Genomic DNA, 20181 nt, shown 5'->3' with positions numbered 1-20181 from the left:
AATTCTATGCTAAAGATCCTGATTTCATCATCAGATACACTTTCCTAGATCTATAAATTGCTGAATATTGGTGCGAAACCCCACCCTCCCAGTGATGCTTAGCCTAGGCTATGACATCATGAAACCTTCAGCCCCAGAGCACTCTGGGAGACCAGGTGTTATTTCTGATCACTTCAGAACACACAACAAGTAAACGTCCTGCAGTAATGCACCTGCCAGCATAAAGTATGTAAATAAGGGTGAGGAAAGTTTTTACAATAGGCAAACACTGACTAAATAATTTGAATATGAATATTACAAAAAATAAGCAATTTATTCATTAAAGGTCACCTGTAGTGAGAGGGATGTGGAGGCTGACATATTTCTTTATAACAGCTTGGCTGTCCTGCTGATCCTCCGAACACTTCCAATCCAGCGCAGGAGACTTGGGCACTGCCGGCGCCACCATAGACCGTAATAGGAATTACAGCTATAGCGGCGCACAGGGAGTAACTTCAGCACTGTCAAAGCTGTCAGAAGACGAAGCTGAAGTTACTTATAAAGCACTATAATTCGGCCTCCAGCAATTGCCCCATGGCGGCCTGGAGGGGGAATAGTATTTACCACCGCCGGGAACGTATGCAGGAGCTGGATAAGCCATACCGGCTGTACCCAAGTCTCCCAGCGGCGAATCCTCTCGTATGCTGATCTTCTGCCCCAATACATTTAGCCATAGACCCTGAACAAGCATGCAGATCAGGTGCTCTGACTGAAGTCTGACTGGATTAGCTGCATGCTTGTTCCAGGTGTGTGCTTCAGACACTACTAATGTGAAAGAGAGCAGTATGTCAGGCAATTGTCTACAATGAAATATATATGGCAGCCCCCATATCCCTCTCACTTTAGGTTCCATTTAAGTCACATTCAGTAAAGTTTCTCTTTCAGTTTGTAGACAGTTGACATCAATTTAAAGGAAAACTATCAAAGCTTAGGTTGTAGCAGCATAGGCAAGATACATAGTAAATGCTGCCTCAGTGAAGGGGATGTGAATGTGATGCAGTGAAAAAAAAAAACAGGCAGGGTAGCCAATATTTTATCATTTCTCTTTAATAAACATTGTGTGTGAATACAAGAAAAATACAAAGGTTTTAGTGCAATACTTTTTTTTTATACATACTGAAATTTTCTATGTAGACCTGATAAAATACTCTTGTTCAGCCGGCACCGATTTCCACAGCAGAGCTTCCATTTCAGCAGCCTCATAATCACTGCGGTTTGGCAGCCAGCACCAAGACGTTAAACATCCACACCTCAACTTCCGTATCCGTGGAGGTCACGCCCATAATCTGGAGGAACCTGCAACAGAACCAAGATTCACCATGTGATGACTCAAAGAGGTCATGTGAACACTCGACGAGGTCATGTGATCACTCCAAGAGGTCATGTGATCACACCAAGCGGTAATGTGATCAAGAGGTCATGTGATCACACCAAGAGGTAAACACCTTCAAATTAAAATAAACCTGTGTCAAAAATGGCTGGAAGCATGTACAGATATCATGGGGGACAACAAGGATTTGTTTTCCTATTTCTGGTCTGTAGGTTTTCTAATTCGGTCTCTTACAGATGAACAAGAAATCTGTGGTCCTGCATTTGCCTTCATCGGTGCATACATGGGAGCACACTTGTCCATGTGTAAAAATGTGTTTTTAATTGCTTTTTTTAGTGCAATTTTCTTGTTTTTGCATTATGCTTGTTAACCAATAGCAGCGTTTGTGACAGTATATCTACGCCCTGCGGGAAGACTGAACCCATTCCAGAGGCGTAGATGTTCCTCTTCAGCCTGTAATGCGCGGTGCACACTTATGCGCGCACCCAGGATGCCCCACCACCACGCGGCAGAGTACTTCAGTAATCAGTGAATCAGAACTGTGATCAATGATAACCAGCATCAATGAGATACAGGTGGTTATTAATAAAAATTAAAGTGAAAACACACACACACACACACACACACACACACACACACACACACACACACACACACACACACACCAAACCACACACACCACATTAGGGGGGGCACCTAGTGGCCAAATAGTAATAGTAGATTACACCCTACATACATTATATTAAATAAAAATACATGAATTCTCATTAAAATTAAACCCTCACCTCCCCCACTCTCCTGTAGTCACCCCCCAAAAAAAATTGTATACAAAAAAATACATAAATATTTTGCAAATAAAGGCTTGTAATTAGTGATGGACACAAACCTGAAAAAATACACCTTTATTTCCAAATAAAATATTGTCGCCATACATTGTACTAGGGACAAATTTTAAACGTAATAACCGGGACAATGGGCAAATAAAATGTGTGGGTTTTATCCACAGTAGCATATTTTATTTTAATACTATAGCGGTCTAAAACTGAAAAATAATATTTTTTTTCAATTTGTACCACCCAAAGAAAGCCTATTTGGTGGCAAAAAAACAAAAGACAAAATAAAACAAGATACAGTAGAACCCCTTTATAGTACACTCCAAGGGAGCGGGAAAAGTGGTTTACTATAGCAGAAGTTAACTATCAGAAATTGTCATGCTCAAGCACTTAAAGGCACACTTAAGGCAGTAAAAAAAAAGAGTTTTACTCACCTGGGGCTTCCACCAGCCCCCTGCAGCTGTATCGTGCCCACGCAGTCTCACTCGGATCCTCCTGTCCCCGCCGGCAGCAACTTCCGGTTTTGGTGACAGGCACCGAGAGGCCTGGGAATGTGAGTGATTCTTCGTTTTCCTGGCCACAATAGCAGTATAGAGGGCGCTATTGCGGCCAGAACGCGAAAAATCACTTGCGCTCCCAGGCCTGTCGCTGAAACCGGAAGTAGCCGCCGGCGGGGACAGGAGGATCCAAGGGAGGCTGTGTGGGCACCGGACAGCTGCAGGGGGCTGGTGGAAGCCCCAGGTGAGTAAAACTCATTTTTTTTTAACTGCCTTAAGTGACCCTGTAGTACATTCAGTCAATAATTGGGAGTCATTTTTTCTTTTCAATGTTCAGCAAGCGAGCACAGACAGTGTCTAAGCTAGATCAAAAATGCACAGTGTTCAAAAATGCAGGGATTTACATGGAATAATCATGCAAGAGCTTGCACAGGAAGCATAGGTCTCACCAGTTACAGTACTTATAGTGTGCTCTTCTGTTCATATTTCTGTGCAGCCTGGATGATACTGTAGTATTGCAGCCATGCACAAGCAGGTCACAGGTGACAGGCAATTCCCTCAGTAATCAGGGAGCAGCATAGGTCTCACTGGCTGGTGCTTTTGAGGTAATCCATGCAGGCCCAGAGTAGTGTACAGATAGCAAGCAGGCTACAATTTGCTGTCAGCCTGCCCATGGCTCATGGGTCTCCTCTGACATATGGCGCATGCAGCCGCCCACTTTCCACTATAGAGGGATACAGGATACCGCAGGGGCCAAAAAACATATTTACAATAAAAGAAGTTCTATTATACTTTTATAGTGAACTCCAAGGGAGCAGGAAACATATGTTTAAGTTAACTATTTCCAGAGGTTTAGTATATCAGAGTATACTATACCAAGTGTTACTCCCATGTACTTATAATGGTGCTTGGCCGGGACCTGGACATTAGTTTAGAGTGGCTGGATAGTGTACCGATTAAGGGCACCGCCTTTTACATGGCAGACCAGGGTTCAAATACTGGCAAGGGTCAGTACCTATTCAGTAAGGAGTTTAAAGAGAGTCTGAAGCGAGAATAAATCTCGCTTCAGACCTCATAGATAGCAGGGGCATGTGTGCCCCTGCTAAACCGCCGCTATCCCGTGGCTTAACGGGGGTTCCTTCACCCCCAAATCCCCTCAGTGCAGCGGGGGAGCGCTTCCTGGTTGGGGCAGGGCTAACCGCCGCAGCCCTGCCCCACGCGCGTCTGTCAGACACGTATCTCCGCCTCTCCCCCGCCCCTCTCAGTCTTCCTTCACTGAGAGGGGCGGGGGAGAGGCGGCGATGCGCGTCTGATAGACGCGACTGGAGGCAGGGCTGCAGCCGTTAGCCCTGCCTCCAGGAAGAAGAAGATTTACGACCAACTTGCGACCAAGTCTTGCGGGGGTGGGTTTGGGGGTGAAGGGACCCCTGTTTAGCCGCGGGATAGCAGCGTTTTAGCAGGGGCACACGTGCCCCTGCTAACTATGAGCTCTGAAGCGAGATTTATTCTCTCTTCAGAGTCTCTTTAAGGCAAGACTCCCCAACACTGCAGGGTGGTCTCTTGAGCGCAACATAGTGACTGCAGCTCTTGAGCGCTTGGAGTCCGACTGGAGAAAAATCTTACTCACCTGGGGCTTCTACCAGCCCCCTGCAGCTGTCCCTTGCCACGCAGTCTCGCTCGGATCCTCCTGTCCCCGCCAGCAGCTACTTCCGTTTTCGGCGACAGGCCTGGAAAAACGAGTGATCCTTCCGTTCCTGGCCACAATAGCAGTATAGAGGGTGTTATTGTGGCAAGGAACGTGAAGAATCACTCGTTCCTAGGCCTGGCGTGGACAGGAGGATCTGAGCGAGACTGCGTAGGCACCGGACAGCTGCAGAGGGCTGGTAGAAGCCCCAGGGGAGTAAAACTCTTTTTTTAGCCTTAAGTGACCCTTTAAGCCTTAGTGGTGAAGTGGTTAACTAATCTGCCTTTTCAACAAGAGAAAACAGGAAAAGGAAATACATCAAACAACCTGCCGCTGCTTCAGATCACTTGCCCTGCTTTCTCACTTCTCCCACATCAAAAGCTCAGACGCCCCACAGTAATAACAGTGCTGCAGTCTACGGGACTGCCGAAAGCGCTGGTTGCCATTGTGCCGAAATTGCCGTATCTGTACGTAAATGTTTATTCAAAATTGCTGTGTGCCAATGAATACTCATTCTGGTCAATGAAAATCAAGTGTGAGCACATGAGTTATATACTAAAGACTTTACTGACTTACTTTTCCTGAGTTGTTTGTACCATTTTCTGTGCTTTTTCAGGCTCCGCCCCCAGGAAGAGCTGGTACATGGAGAAGGTCTGAATGAGACCCATGACGGCTGCCAAAGACATTGGGATCTTCGTCACCACTTTTTCTAACCTGCAAAGGGCAAACAGATGTAATACTGTAAAACTGTACAGAGTAAACACTGAATAAACAGTCTAAGTAATACCAAAAATGATCTATATCAGTGGTCCTCAAACTAAGGCCCGCGGGCCGAATGCGGCCCCCCTAGGCTTTTTCCCTGGCCCCTAAACACATAATGTATAACTTATAGATGTGGCCCACTGCACCATTAAATATCGGTGGCCCACATATAGAATAGCAGTGCTGGCACCACCCATCCACATACTGTAGAAGCCAGAGAGCAGTCATTCGCTGTCTTCCAATCCAATTCTGCATCAGGTGATGCTGCTGTCCAACTGGACGGCAGGTTGGGTATGCTTCACTGTCTGGTGCTCAAAGACGTTCTCCAGGCACCGCATGACTGAATGGCTGCTGCTGGTAGTAATCCTCCAGGCATGATTGGGGGGAATCAATACCTAGATACAATGTCATGTTTTTCAACATCATTTTATGTATGTTCCGGCCCCCCACCAGTCTGAAGTATTTTGACCTGGCCCTTGACCAAAAAAGTTTGGGGACGCCTGATCTGTAAAATGTAGAAGGCGATGCTATGCTGAAAGCTTTAAGCCACTTGCAGATCAGACCGGCAGCAGCCAAGAAGTTGAGCTGACCATAAACTCTTTTGCTGCTGAACTGCATAAACTAGCACATGTACACTTTGCATTATATACATAACGGCTGCCTGCTGTAGAATTTTAGTATTTGTCTAGATATACACCTTACAGACAGGCTGTAAGACAGTTAAACAAAGAGGTGTGAAAACACTAAAAAATACCGCACCTTTTCTTGTCTGTATAAGGGATTGCTTCAAATATTTCCTCGTAACCGGTCTTAACATGATGGACCTTCTCATGCTGATACGGGGCCAGAATCTTCTCCACCTGAACAATAAAGGGGCAGGTTTTAGCAACGGTCACGTACAGCTTTATCTTTTCAGTTACACAACATATTTACTTGAGGTTTTTTAAAGCGAATTCAAGGTGAAAAATAAACCGATGAGATAAACAATTATATTTATCCTCCTACTCCAAAAAATGACCTGGTTTTAAGCATGCCAGGGATTTCTTTTATATTTAAACATTCACAACGTAGGTTAAATGTTTTGCTGTCTCTAATCAGTGGCAGTCTATTAAAGAGAACCCGAGGTGGGTACTAAGAATCCTATTAGCACACAGAGGCTGGGTCTGCATATAATGCCCAGCCTCTGTTGCTATGCTGTCTCCCTCCAGGCCAACCCCCCACCTCCCCCCCCCCCTTCCCGGCGCTCTGCTATCCCCCATATCCCCCAAATCACACAGCTGTGCTGGCCACACGCAGCGTGTCGATAGCAGGCTGTTTACCTCTGCACAGTCACTCTTGCCGTTTCCCCGCCTCCTCTGTAGCACCGATCCCCGCATGCGTCCCTTCCCTCCAATCAGCGGGGAGGGACGCAGGCGGGGAGCGTGGACATAGAGGAGGCGGGGGAGCGGCGAGAGTGACAAGTGCAGAGGTAAAAGGAAGCACTAAATTGAGGGTTAGAATTATGATGAGCACTAAAAAACACTAGGATAAGGAGAGCGTATAATGAGAGGCAGTGTAATAGGGGGTAGTGAAATAAACAGCTACACTTACTTTTAAAGACCATGCCTCCTAACAAATAAATGCAGGGGTTCCCTGTGATCCAAAAATAATTTTCAGGAGTTCCCCGAGATCCCAAAGCTATTTGCAGGGTTCCCCCATGGTTAAAAGGTTGAGAAAGGTTGTTTTAGAAACAGCGTAGAAGAAGTGGAGGCACCCAAAAATATGCATCTCTCAGAGTATATGTTATAAAAACAAAAATAAAGTACATGAGGTATCTCACCTCTCCAGATGAACCAACCCAGAAAAACAAGGGTTTAGATCGTTTACAGTATAATCAAGCACAGTTTTAAAAAAAGACAAAGCGTTTCACAGGTCTCTTCCCGCTTCCTCAGGTCAATAAAGTGCCTTCGGGAGTTCAGTTTAGAGCGTGGGCACCAAAAAGATTTTTTTTAACCTATACTCAGAGATACGTATTCAAACATGATAACAGTGGTAGTGCTGCTCCCGGAAAACTCCCCCCTTGTCCCTCCAAGGTGTACACCGTATGTAGCCATTAAAGAGAACCAGAGACAAATAAAACAATAAATTTATACATACCTTGGCTTCCTCCAGCCCCATCAGCCTGGTTCGCTCCCACGCCGCCTTTCTCCGCTGCCTCTATCCGCTGGTACCGGGTCCCGTCATTTCGGCTAGTCGATGCAAGTGCAGTGCGCTCCCTCCGTACTGCGCAGGCGTAAAGCAGGCGCCGGCGAGCTGGAGGGAGTCCCTGTGGATGCGTACAACTGGCCGCGTCCAGCAGAAGTGACGGGACCCGGTACCGGCGATAGAGGCAGCGGAGGACGGAGGCATGGGAGCGATCCAGGCTGATGGGGCTGGAGGAAGCCCCAGGTATATATAAAATCTTTTTCCATTTTTCATCCTCGTTCGTCTCTGGTTCCCTTTAAAGCGGTATTGTCACCATAAAAATCAAATTTCCACAGCAACTGGTCTGAGTGGATTAAGTGATAAATATGCTAAACCTGCATTCAAAACTTTTTCTGCTGTAATGGTTTGGAGTTATCATATACCTTAAGAGCACTGGCCTTTTAATTGCCATTGCCAAATAGTTGCATGCTGGGGGTTCTTTTTATCTATAATCTATTTCTCCTCTTCCCTTTATTTCCCTGCCTAGCTGACTAGCTGAAACCTGGTCCCCTGCTCACTTGTGCCAGAGGTGACTCAGCGATTGGAGGAGAAAAGAAACAAAAGTTAAGGGAAGAAATTACATCAGTATTTAGCCTCAAACTGTGGCCAAAAGACATGGTTCCCATCAGGAACAGAATTCTCTTCATTTACTATATAAAATTCGCTGAAATCAAAACGTGGACAGTACAATACATGTGTTATGCAAGTAGATCAAGTATTTATCTACCTATATATGTGTTCTTTTTCCCTGGCATAGTATGGCTAATCCTCCTGATTAATATATAAAGTGGACCTGAACTCTTGCAGCGCACAGAAGGAAAACAGGGAGGAATCCACCCTGTATGTATTTAGAGAGTTTAGCCTGTCTAACTCCCCCTCCTCTGTGACTGATCACAAGTTGTAATTTGATCTCTCAGGTGTGTCAGCTGGCTACCTCAGCAGAGAAGATAATTTGTAAACACAAGATGTTAACCCCATGTCTTCTTCCGCGAAAGCAGGAAACAGACACAGTGCAGATTGTTTGCAGGATTTGTATCTGCCGTAACAAAGAGGAGGTTCTGTGTTCAGGTACGCTGTAATTAGGTGGTGGCAGCACTAGCTGTTTTCAATTATGAATTATTAGGCACATCAGGTTCTGTGAATTGATCAGAATTTTTACCCCCAACTTCTGAAGTCTACTAGACTTGTATGTGTGGACTTTTATAGCTATTGTTCTGTCTACATCAGGGGTCTCAAACTCAATTTACCTGGGGGCCTCAGGAGGCAAAGTCAGGATGAGGCTGGGCCGCATAAGGAATTTCACAATTATGGCGCATCGCCGCCTCTGCCCGCCCCTCTCACTCTTCCTTCACAGAGAGGAGCGGGGAGAGGCGGCGATTGACGTCAGGAGAGGCAGAGCTGAAGCTGAAAGCTCTGCCCCTTCCAGGAAATGCCGGCGGATTGCCCCCCGAGCGATTTGGGGGCTCTGCAGCCCTTGTTTAGCGGCGGGGATGCGGCGGATTACTTGGGAGCACTGAAGCGAACTATAAGGAAGCTTTTGCCGTTGAGGGCCACAAAATATTGTATCGAGGGCCGCAAATGGCCCGCGAGTTTGAGACCCCTGGTCTACATATTCTCATGACACAGCATATTATAGGATAGAATATATATATATATATATATATATATATATATATATATATATATATATATATGTACGGTAGTTGGTCCTATGTATATAATCGTGAACACGTTTTTAAGAGGGACTCTAAGCAGAGCTCCTGGATATGCATTTAAAGAGAAACTGTGACCAAGAATTGAACTTTATCCCAATTAGTCGCTGATACCCCCTTTCCCATGAGAAATCTATTCCTTTTCACAAACAGACCATCAGGGGGCGCTGTATGACTGATATTGTGGTGAAACCCCTCCCACAGGAAACTCTGACTACCATGGTCCTGGTAGTTTCCTGTCTGTTAATCTCGTTGCATTGCGGGAAATAGCTGTTTACAGCTGTTTCCAACTGCCAAAAAAGCAAGCAGCATCTCCTTCCAGTGACATCACCAGCAGTAAAGTTGCCGCCATGTGATAAATGTCAGAATGTATATCAGGGAGAGGAAAGATTTTACAACGGGCAAACACTGACTAAATCATTTATAAAGAATTATTGTAAAAATTAAGCACTTTTTTATTACATTATTTTCACTGGAGTTCCTCTTTAAAGAGGAACTGTAGCGAAAATCTTAACATTTAAAACACATTCAAATAAGTATATTTCTCCCAGAGTAAAATGAGCCATAAATTACTTTTCTCCTATGTTGCTGTCAATTACAGTAAGTAGTAGAAATCTGACATTACCAACAGATTTTGGGCTAGTCCATCTCTTTATGGGGGATTCTCATTATGGTCTTTATTCTTAATAAAGACATTCCCTGAAAATGATGAATACAAAGATGCTGGCCAGCCTCCCTGCTCACTGCACACTATTTTGGCAGTTGGACTGCGCAACTGCCATTCACTAAGAACTTTTAAAAATAAAGAACACCCTGAGAACCCCCCAATGAGAAGATGGGCTAGTCCAAAATCTGTCGGTAATGTTAGATTTCTACTATTTACTGTAAGTGGCAGCAACATGGGAGGAAAGTAATTTATGGCTCATTTTACTTGGGGAGAAATGTACTTCTTATTTGTCTGGGTTTTAAATTTTAAGATTTTCGTGACAGTTCCTCTTTAAGCATACCCACGAATACTTCATAATGTCTTGTTACTTAGAGGCCACTTTTGTAATCTTTATCTCCCCCAGTCCGGCCGGTGCAATTTTGATCCAGTGACCCAGGACACAGAAGTCGGATCATACGGTCTGCTTGAGGATTTTATCTAGTGCTCTCCCTCTTCCCCTGTTAGTGATCTGAGCACACACAGCTTGCTGGTGTGTTCGCATGGCACATGCTGTATGTAGGTACTAGCAGCTCCCTTGCAGGATTAGTTAGATGCACGATCTGTCCCCGGGAGGAAGTTAAGGATATACTACAATACTACAATAACATTTCTATAGCGCTTTTCTCCCATAGGACTCAAAGCGCTTAGGCTCTCTCAGATTCAGTAGTTAGTAGGATGAAGTATTCACACAACAAAAGTTATATTTCTGCAAATGCCAAACTGAACAGGTGGGTTTTCAGTCTGGATTTAAACACGTCCAGGGATGGAGCTGTCGTGATCTGTTGAGGTAAGGAGTTCCAAAACGTAGGGGCAGCATGACAGAAGGCTCTGGGACCAAAAGTTTCCAAGTGGACTCTGGGTATGACTAGATTATTAGAACCTGTGGATCTGAGAAAGCGGGGATTGCTACGCAGCTGCAACATATCTTTCATGTATCCAGGGCCTAGATTATTCAGGGATTTAAATGTCAGTAGGCCGATCTTGAATAGGACCCTCCATTCTATAGGTAGCAAGTGAAGGGAGTGCAGGACTGGCGTTATGTGGCAGTGACGGGGTTGGTTGGTTAGCAGTCTGGATATGTGCTCCTATTACATATATAGGTTTTGATGCGCTGAATGCGTGCATGTTTGTGCTATGCATGTTACAGGGCCAGAGTTAGGACACATACGACACTGGGCTACCTCTACGCGGTGTATGTGACTACGCAAGAAACTTTATTCTTGTACAAACGAAGATCCCATCTTTTAACTTAGCTGTAGGGACAGCATTGATTGCTGCATGATTTTTGTAAGTGGATTCGCATGAGGATTTGCAGGAGTGTGCGAAAGTTCATTTTGATGTTTTGCTTGCCACACCCCTTCCAGCACCTCCCCATTAAATCTATCAGTGATTAAATCTCCTAGCTCAAGGTGAGGAGCCTGGATTTTGAGTTTATGTGTTATCGCTTAGTTTGCCGTTCTGCCTTTATCCTTTATAAAGACACTCCCTGAAAAGGAATTTTTACAAAGATGCTGGCCAGCCTGCCTGCTCGCTGCACACTTTTTTGGCAGGTGGACGGAGCAACTGCCATTCACTAAGAGCTTTTGAAAATAAAGAAAACCCTGAGAATCCCTCATGAGGAGATTGGTAATGTCAGATTTCTACTACCTGCTGTAAGTGACAGCAACATAGGAGAAAAGTAATTGATGGCTCATTTTTCTCTGGAAGAACCATACTTCTTATCTGTATGTGTTTACATATATTTAAAATTTTAAGATTTTTGCGATAGTGGTCCTTTGATGGATTACAAATAAAATGTATTGGATATCACAAATAACTTATTTTATCACTTTAGATATTCACTTATGTATAGCACAGTAACCCCAATGAAGTCCCATAGGCCAATTTTCTTGTGAAAAAATACATAACCAATTAGATGTACAGGATGTCCACTGTGCAAATCTGCTATAAGATGCCTTCAATGCTGACCTCACGGAAGACTTTAGACATCTCTTCCGAGCAGTCCTTGTAGTGGACCTCCATGTGGGGGCGGTAACTGTAGAAAGCCAGGCACCCGCGTGGCTTTAATACCCGATCAACCTGGAAAGAGAACATCACCGGCGTTATACATGGTCTTGCAAAACAAGGCGACCTGCCTTGTCCTTCTGCCTGAGATATGACTGTGAACCAAGTCCTCCTGCCTTCTAACCTGAGGGTTTCACAACATGCTTTGGGTTGTTTGGACCTGGGGTCTGTGCATGGAGTAAAAGGTCCTTCTGGATCTGGGTGCTAAACACGAAGTTAGGAGTTCTTCAAGAGTTGTGAATAGAGTGTGGGGTTCTCCTGGACTTTGTGGAGTTGAACATATAGGTGAGGTGGTGGAGTTCCTTCTGGACCTGGGAGCCATGCACAGAATGTGAGCTCTCCTGGACTCTATGGGGCCAAACACAGAGAGTCCCTTCGAACTTGGAAGCCATGCATGGAGAGTGGGCTCTTCAGGACCTGAAGGCTGTACATAGAGTGTAGGGTTTTTCTGGATTTTGTGGGACTGAACATGGAGGGAGTAGCTCGGGACATGGGGACCATGCTTTTGGCTGAATATAGAGACGTGACTGTGTGGTGGAGATTTTGGGGGACATAACTGTGCATGGTATATGGGCTCTGGCTGCATTGGGGCATTCTCCTGGGAAGACTACAAAAGAAGGGGTTACTGCAACTCATCTGCACATGAAAGTGGACAGCTGTTGTCATGGAGGGGATGAGTTGGACATGGAAGGAGGGGGGGGGGGGGGGAACGGGAGAGAAAAGCACTAGACGTTTGGCATGGTGAGCAAAAACTGTAAATTCTGCCTTAGTACCAATAACTGAAGACGCTTTTTGGCTGTTAGTCAGGTACAGTAAATACACTTATTAGACACTTCATACATGAAAATATGTTATTCATGTCTTTACCTCTTTAAGAAACTTGGGAATGTTGAACCAGTGGACTGCGGCACAAGCCGTTAATAGATCCACCGAGGCGTCTCCCACCGGCACCTCCTCAGCCGGGCAGGCACTGCAGGAAACATATAGCATACAATGTATAAATATGCATGTATATTTACATTGTAGGCACTGTTTTGTACAGGCCTGATGAAGCAGGTGAACTCCCAAAAAATGCGTTGTCCATTTTTTAGTGTCGTAATAAACCCTCTCTTTCTAGTCTAGATGGAGGGATGTCTTTTTTTCAACCAAACTATGTAACTAGTTATACTGGCCTTTTTCTTCAGAAGAGGTAAGATCATCTCTGCCTCTCCTGTTAAAATGTTTTTTTTTAAATATTTTATTAAATTGGGCGCCTCTGAAATAACTTATTGGCGATTTAACATAAAAGGATTATTATAAAGCAAAGTCCCTAGTATTTTGACACCAGCAGGGATCGCCTGTTGCCAGGTACATGTGCTTGCCTGTTGCTTGAGAAGAAAAAAAAGCACAAATTGCGGGACAAAATACTCCCCGAGCCTCCAGCGATGTCCTGTAGGCATTCTGGCATCCTCCGTGTACGGCTCCAGGCGCATCACCATCACCGATGCAGAAAAGCCACTAGAGGCTACAGGATTTCACTGGAGGCTCAGTGAGTATTTTATGACTGGCACACAAAAAAACCTTTGCTGTACTTTAATCCAGTAATCAGAAAGTGACTACATTGGAAACTTAGGTTATTTGAGCAGAGCAGATCAGGATCAATTTTAATTTTTTTTTTTACTATCAGTAAAAAGTACTGATAAATTATTTCAGCAGTTTCAGTGATTGGACCACATGGAAATGGAGGTGCGAGTAAAGTGAGTGGAGCTCAGTGCTACATTTGTGTTTAAAAAAAAGCTTTGTCTGAGGGATAACAGGGACTGTTTTGGGAGATTTTTTTTTTTTTGGGGGGGGGGGGGGGGGGAGTTTGCCAGCCTTAAAATACTCACCACTCCTCCAGTGACGCTATGTTGCTTTTAGCAGACTCCTTGCGGCTTTCCGGCGTCTGTGCATGGCTCCCCGCGTGTCAGGCGATGCACTGAGAGCCATATACGGAGGACTCCGGAAAGCCGCTAGGAGCTACAGGATGGAAAGCCGTTTGAAGCCAGGAAAAGCCGCTAGGAGCTACAGGACGGCATAACGACGTCAGTGCATGGCTCCCCGCGTGTCACGTGACCAGACACGGGTCAGGTGACACGCTGAGAGACGTACACGAAGGATGCTGGAAAGCAGGGCCGGTTCTAGCTAAAATGGGGCCCCAGGGCAAAAGTAATCTGGGGCCCCCAACACCAATACACACCACCACTACCCCAGCCCCCGCAATGTAATAAAGGCAGTGGGAGACTGACACACTCACCTCCCGAATGATGCAGGCAGTGCAGCTCCTGTCTTCCCTGTAGTGCTTGTCTTTCACTTCCTGCTTCTCCGTTCAGGCACTAGAGCCCAAACGGATTAGCAGGCAGTGAAAGACAATCACTACAGGGAAGACAGGAGCTGCACTGCCTGCATCATTCGGGAGGTGAGTGTGTCAGTCTCCCACTGCCTTTATTACACCGCGGAGGGGGGCAGCATGTGGAGGGAAGGGGGGGGGGGGATCTCGCCCGGTGGCAGCTGCGGGGAGCGCGCAGGGGTACTTGGCAGCCCAGCAGCCAATTGATTTCAGGCAAAGGGGGACACTTGGGGCCCCTATGGATGCGGGGGCCCTGGGGCAGTTGCCCCCTTTGCCTCTATGGAAGCTCCGGCTCTGCTGGAAAGCACATGAATCCGGGCATTAGGCGATCACCACCGGTGCCAGATACTTGGGACTCTGTTGTATTTTTTTCTTCAGATTACCATGCCATCCTACAACAGCAAATGGACATGCAACCGATAGTTTTTGAGATATTACGGTTTTTGTAAAGGTCAAAAAAGTTTACCCAGCCAAGCACCAGTTTGGGGGAAGGGTTGAGTTGGTTGTTACATAGCTACATACATAGTGTTTTGGGTTGAAAAAAGACATACGTACATCGAGTTCAACCAGAGAACAAGTACAACACGAGCCTGCTCCCTCACATATCTCTGTTGATCCACAGGAAGGCGAAAAACCCTTACAAGGCATAGTCCAATTAGCCCCAAAAGGGAAAAATTCCTTCTCGACTCCAGATGGCAATCAGATAAAATCCCTGGATCAAAAATCCCTGGATTTTGAACCTAATAAAAACTTTAATTTGTCAAAAAAAAAAAAAAAGAAAAGGGATTTTTGCAACTCATTGGGGACAAGCCCAGCACTACCCAACCATATTAGATTTTATGTCTGTCCGCTGTTATGGGTGTCAACATCAAGTTATATTTGCGGCACAAACAGCACTAACCACACATGACAGAATTTTTATTAGGGCTGATTGTAGAGGAACCAGGGCCACATAGCCGTCTAATACCAGTATTGGCTGCTACAAGACCCTTAGGAGATGTTCTCACCTGAAGGTTACATTGGGGAGCCCGTGAGCTTTCTTGGCCTCCTCTATCTGGGCGGCACTGATGTCTGTCCCCAGAACCTTTTCAAAGAACGGAGCAAGAATAATCGTGCTCTGTCCCGTCCCGCAACCAACGTCCACGGCAAATCCATGTGGTTTCTTAATCTAGGGGTAAATAAGATACAGGAAAACATCATAATTTTCAAATGTAGCCTGTAAATGTCATGATAACGAAACTACAACTTCCTTCATAGAAAGTTTTCCATACTTTATAATGCTGTTGTGTGCATACTTTTGTAATTGGTGTTGTTCTGACCATCACTGTCCACCAGGGCCTGGACAAGGTTGTCCAGCACTAAAGGCAGAGATTCCAAAGAGCGCCTCCCCAATTGTGACCCTCCCAATATAGGTAGCAGATGTCTACCCAGTATTAGGAAGACCCCCTGCCCAGCTTAGGCAGCCAGTCCCCAGTATAAGATAGTCCACCCCACCAGTATTAGCCAGATATGTCCCCAGAATTAGTAGCCCCCCTACCCAGTATTATAACAGATGTGTCTCCGGTATAAGTAGCCCCCCCCAGTATTATAACAGATGTGTCCCTATTAGGTAGCCTCCACGCAGTAATAGCCAGATGTGCCCCCAGAATTAGGAAGGCCCCCCCGTGATAGCCAGATGTTCCCCCAGAATTAGGTAGCCTCCTTCCCCAGTAATAGCCAGATGTGCCCCCAGAGGAGGGCAGCAAGCAAGGATTACTGCACCCTCTTCTGCCTCCGCCCTCCTGTCCACCTTGGCATAACCACACCAAGGCAAGCCTACCTTCTACATTCTGTATGTCCCAGCAGTGCCATGTGACACCAGGCCACCAAAGCTCAGTGTGGAAGGACTGGTGAAGCTGAGGAGGTAAAGACTGCGGTCTAGTACACAACAACCTACACACCCCCTATGTCCCGCCCACCTTCACAGTCTCAGGTCCCACCCACCTTCACACCCTATACCCCACCCACTTTCACAGTCTAATGTCCCACCCACCTTCACAGTCTAATGTCCCACCCACCTTCACAGTCTACTGCCCTGTCCTCCTTCACACCCTATGTCCTGCCCACCTTCACAGTCTAATGTCCCACCCACCGTCACAGTCTAATGCCCTGCCCTCCTTCACACCCTATGTCCTGCCCACCTTCACAGTCTAATGTCCCGCCCACCTTCACATTCTAATGCCCGCCCACTTGAACAGCTTAATGAACTCTAGTGAAGTAATGTATAAATACTTACCCTTTCATCCACAAAACTGAAGATCAGGTCTTTGATTTCTTGCGGTGGTGAGAATCGGTATTTCTGATAATAGGAGGCATGTTCTTTCCCTTCAAACAGTTGTGTGGCCATTATCCTTCACCTACAGGAATGCAAAAAAAAGAGAAAAAAGCTTAGGGTGACCCAGAACCATTAGGAAAGTACAGGGGGATAAATGAGACCGAAAAGCCCTCCTACTAAAAAACAACGCCGAGTGTAATTTTGCCTTCATAAAAAAGAAGGTATTGGCGGTAATTCAGCTGTAGGTGAGCAAGAGTGGCTTCCCATGGTGCATCACTCCCGGATATGCAAATCATCTTTTTATGCCCCTGACAGCCAGGCACACATTTGTTTGTGTATAGTGAGCCTATAGCATATAAATACAGGTACAGTAGTCCCCAATTAACAAACAAGATAGAGGATTGTAGGGTTGTTTTTAGCCTAAATCTGTCCAAAAGTGGAAACAGTGTGATGAAGCGGGATCAAACCTGCGAAACGCGTTGCATTGTCCCCCGGAGAATGCAAATAAACTTGTTCTATTTGACAAACACATTGGCAATTTTTGTGTTTGCTTGGAGGAGGTAAGTCCACCACCGCCTCCTCATGTTCTAAACTTTTTAGATACTTTTATCCTTTTGGCGCCTCTGTATCCATACTACGCTATGAACCAATCAAATCCTGCAGAGGTAAAATTTGAATGGTCCATTCTCAAGCTGCATACATTTGCATACACAGTTTGCATAATCCTACATCAACTCAAAATGATTTGCATCTCACTGCCAATCCCTAATACGTGCCTTAACGGACAACTGAAGTGAGAGGTATATGGAGGCTGCCATATTTATTTCCATTTAAGCAATACCAGTTACCTGGCTGTCCTGCTGACCGTCTGCCTCTAATACTATTAGCCATAGACCATGAACAAGCATGCAGCAGGTCAGATGTTTCTGACATTATTGTCAGATCTGAAAAGATTAGCTGCATGCTTGTTTCTGGTGTTATTCAGACACTACTGCAGCCAAATAGATCAGCAGGGCTACCAGGCAACTGGCATTGTTTAAAAGGAAATAAATATGGCAGCCTCCATATTCTTCTCACTTCAGTTGTCTGGCCTGAAACCCACTAGGAATCGATGCAGCGCTTTTAAATCGCTATATCGATGTGTGCAGCTTTTGCTAGGGCAACTGCGATCGTGTTTTGCTATGATTTGAAGCACTGTACAGCGCTTTCGATTAGCGCTTCGTTTTTGTTTGTTTGTTTTAAACAAACTTTATTATACTTATCAGGTGTCCTGATGTCCGTCTTCCTCTCGTAGCCCCGCCCCCTAATGGAAGTGGTCAAAGGTGCTTCTCTAGGACTAATCAGAGAAGCGCCTGTGGCCCCTGGGCGGGGCTACCGGTGGAAGCCGGACATCGAGAAACCCAGTAAGTATAATTAACTTTATTTAAAATTTAAATTGCTCAGCCCTCAAATCGCTTTTCAAACGCTGTGCAAACGCGCTCAAAACGCTGCATGTCCTGCGATTGCAGTCGACCTTAAAGGACACCCGAGGTGACATGTGACAGGATGAGATAGTCATGTGTCTGTACAGTGCCTAGCACACAAATAACTAGGCTGTGTTCTTTGTTTTCTTTCTCTGCCTGAAAGAGTTAAAAAGTAGGTATGCATAAAACACTTTTCTGTAAGTAAATGGTGTCTGAGAGCAGAAAAGACATAAAAAGGGTCAATAATTCATAGATTTGAGCTCTGGCATACTTCAGTGAAGGTGTCACTGAGCGGAGACAATGAAACAGTAAAAACTTAAAAACTAGATTTAAATATAAAATAAAACTGTAAGACATCTAAAAAAGTTATTTTTAGGAGGAGAAGGATAGATGCAATTGTTTTTCTCATCAGTTTATTTTCACCTCGGACGTCCTTTAATTGTAATCGCACTAGTGGGTTCCCCACTATTTAAATGCATTGGCAAGGCATTTTTTCAAATTGCCGTTGATCCAAAAACGCTGCCAAAAATGCATAGTGGGTGCCAGCCCTAAGCATGACTGTATCCTGCACTGGGAGTGATGCCCAGAAAGAGGCAATCAGGAGATCATTACTAATTAAAAAACAAAACAATAGGAGAACAGTCTGGGCAACACCCAGCAGGTCTGCAAATAATTAATCATCTGCAAATAATTAAAAACACATATATCAGTTATGCATATTTAAGTACATGATAAGCTACTGGGAGTGCAGACACGACTCCTGTGTTTGGCCCCATTTACACCTAATCAGTTGCTCTCAGTTATAACTGAAAGGTCAGCTGATTTTCAAAGTAAGTCCTATGCTTTCCTATTGCACCTTTCACACTTAAAGAGGAACTCCAGTGAAAATAATGTAATACAAAAAAGTGCTTCATTTTTACAATAATTATGTATAAATGATTTAGTCAGTGTTTGTTCATTGTAAAATCTTTCCAATCCCTGATTTACGTTCTGACATTTATCACATGGAGATATTTTTACTGTTGGCAGGTGATGTAGCTGCTGCATGCTTTTTTGGCAGTTGGAAACAGCTGTAAACAGCTATTTTCCACAATGCAACAAGGTTCACAGACAGGAAGCTGCCAGAAGTACCACGGTACTCAGAGCTTCTTGTGGGAGGGGTTTCACCACAATATCAGTCATACAGCGCCCCCTGATGGTCTGTTTGTGAAAAGGAATAGATTTCTCATGTAAAAGGGGGTATCAGCTACTGATTGGGATAAAGTTCAATTCTTGGTCAGAGTTTCTCTTTAAAGGACCACTATCGCGAAAAAAGGAGGCAGTTAAAATCTGTCAGAACCAACAGGTTTTGGGCCAGTCCATTTCTTCATGGGGGATTCTCTGGGTTTTCTTTGTTTTCAACAGCGTTTCCTGAACAGCAGTTGCAAAGTCTAACTGACAAAATAGTGTGCAAGTGAGTAGGGAGGCTGGCTTGTAACTTCCTATTTTGGCAGTTATACTGCTGTTCAGAAAATGCTGTAAAAAAACAAAGAAAACCCTGAGAATCCCCCATGAGGAGATGGACTGGCCCAAACCTGTTGGTTCTGTCAGATTTTAACTGCCTACTTTTTTCGCGACAGTGGGCCTTTAACGCGTTTTAACTGAAATCTTTTTCACAATGCACGTCTACGGAGAAGAAAAAAAACGCGTACCAACTGATTAAGTGCAAACGGGGCCTAACTCTACATTCCCACTCCAGCATCCACAGCAGAAGATGCACAGCAGAAACAGAACGGCAGACTAACCTAGAGGCTGCCAGTCACCCCCACTGGTAAAGGGAATAGAAGGGATACCAATCTTTCCAAAGATGGGCAGCTGCAGACCCCACAGTACAGCTACACTGTACAGCACAACATCTGCTGAGCTTGCCTATAGCCTACAGGAACAGGAAGGCAGTTAGGATTACTACCTAATGGAAAGCAAAGGGGGAACTCCGGACGCTGAAGCACCTATTCAGACAACTTATTATAGCACCTATTCAGGCAACTTATTATTATCAGGCAACTTATTATAATCGGATAGGATGGAAATCATACCCAATCGACAATGCGACCAATTTCGGGAGGAAATTGGTCACATGAATCGGTGGACAAGCTGCAAGATGTAGCGCCGACATGCTTGACCTTGTGCACGGCAGAAACGGCAAG

At 45.1% G+C, this 20181-nt stretch overlaps 1 protein-coding gene across 4 annotated transcripts in view; it reads right to left on the bottom strand.

The window, feature by feature from the left end:
- Positions 1-1068: 1068 nt before the first annotated feature.
- LOC137524181 (putative methyltransferase DDB_G0268948) overlaps positions 1069-20181 on the bottom strand; it is a 28742-nt gene continuing 9629 nt past the window's right edge. For all 4 annotated transcript variants that reach the window (XM_068243765.1, XM_068243764.1, XM_068243766.1 and 1 more), the window contains exons 2-8: positions 16494-16614; positions 15226-15386; positions 12718-12820; positions 11755-11865; positions 5905-6005; positions 4960-5097; positions 1069-1335 (exon numbers count right to left, since the gene is read on the bottom strand). In XM_068243765.1, coding sequence (XP_068099866.1) covers positions 1245-1335; positions 4960-5097; positions 5905-6005; positions 11755-11865; positions 12718-12820; positions 15226-15386; positions 16494-16604 — 816 coding nt within the window. In that variant the 5' untranslated portion in view covers positions 16605-16614 and the 3' untranslated portion in view covers positions 1069-1244. The remainder of the gene's footprint in view (positions 1336-4959; positions 5098-5904; positions 6006-11754; positions 11866-12717; positions 12821-15225; positions 15387-16493; positions 16615-20181) is intronic.

Source organism: Hyperolius riggenbachi, chromosome 7, assembly GCF_040937935.1.
Source record: "Hyperolius riggenbachi isolate aHypRig1 chromosome 7, aHypRig1.pri, whole genome shotgun sequence".
NCBI classification, from domain to species: domain Eukaryota; kingdom Metazoa; phylum Chordata; class Amphibia; order Anura; family Hyperoliidae; genus Hyperolius; species Hyperolius riggenbachi.
The sequence above is the reverse complement of the archived record's forward strand: the minus strand, read 5'-3'. Positions and strand labels throughout refer to the sequence as shown.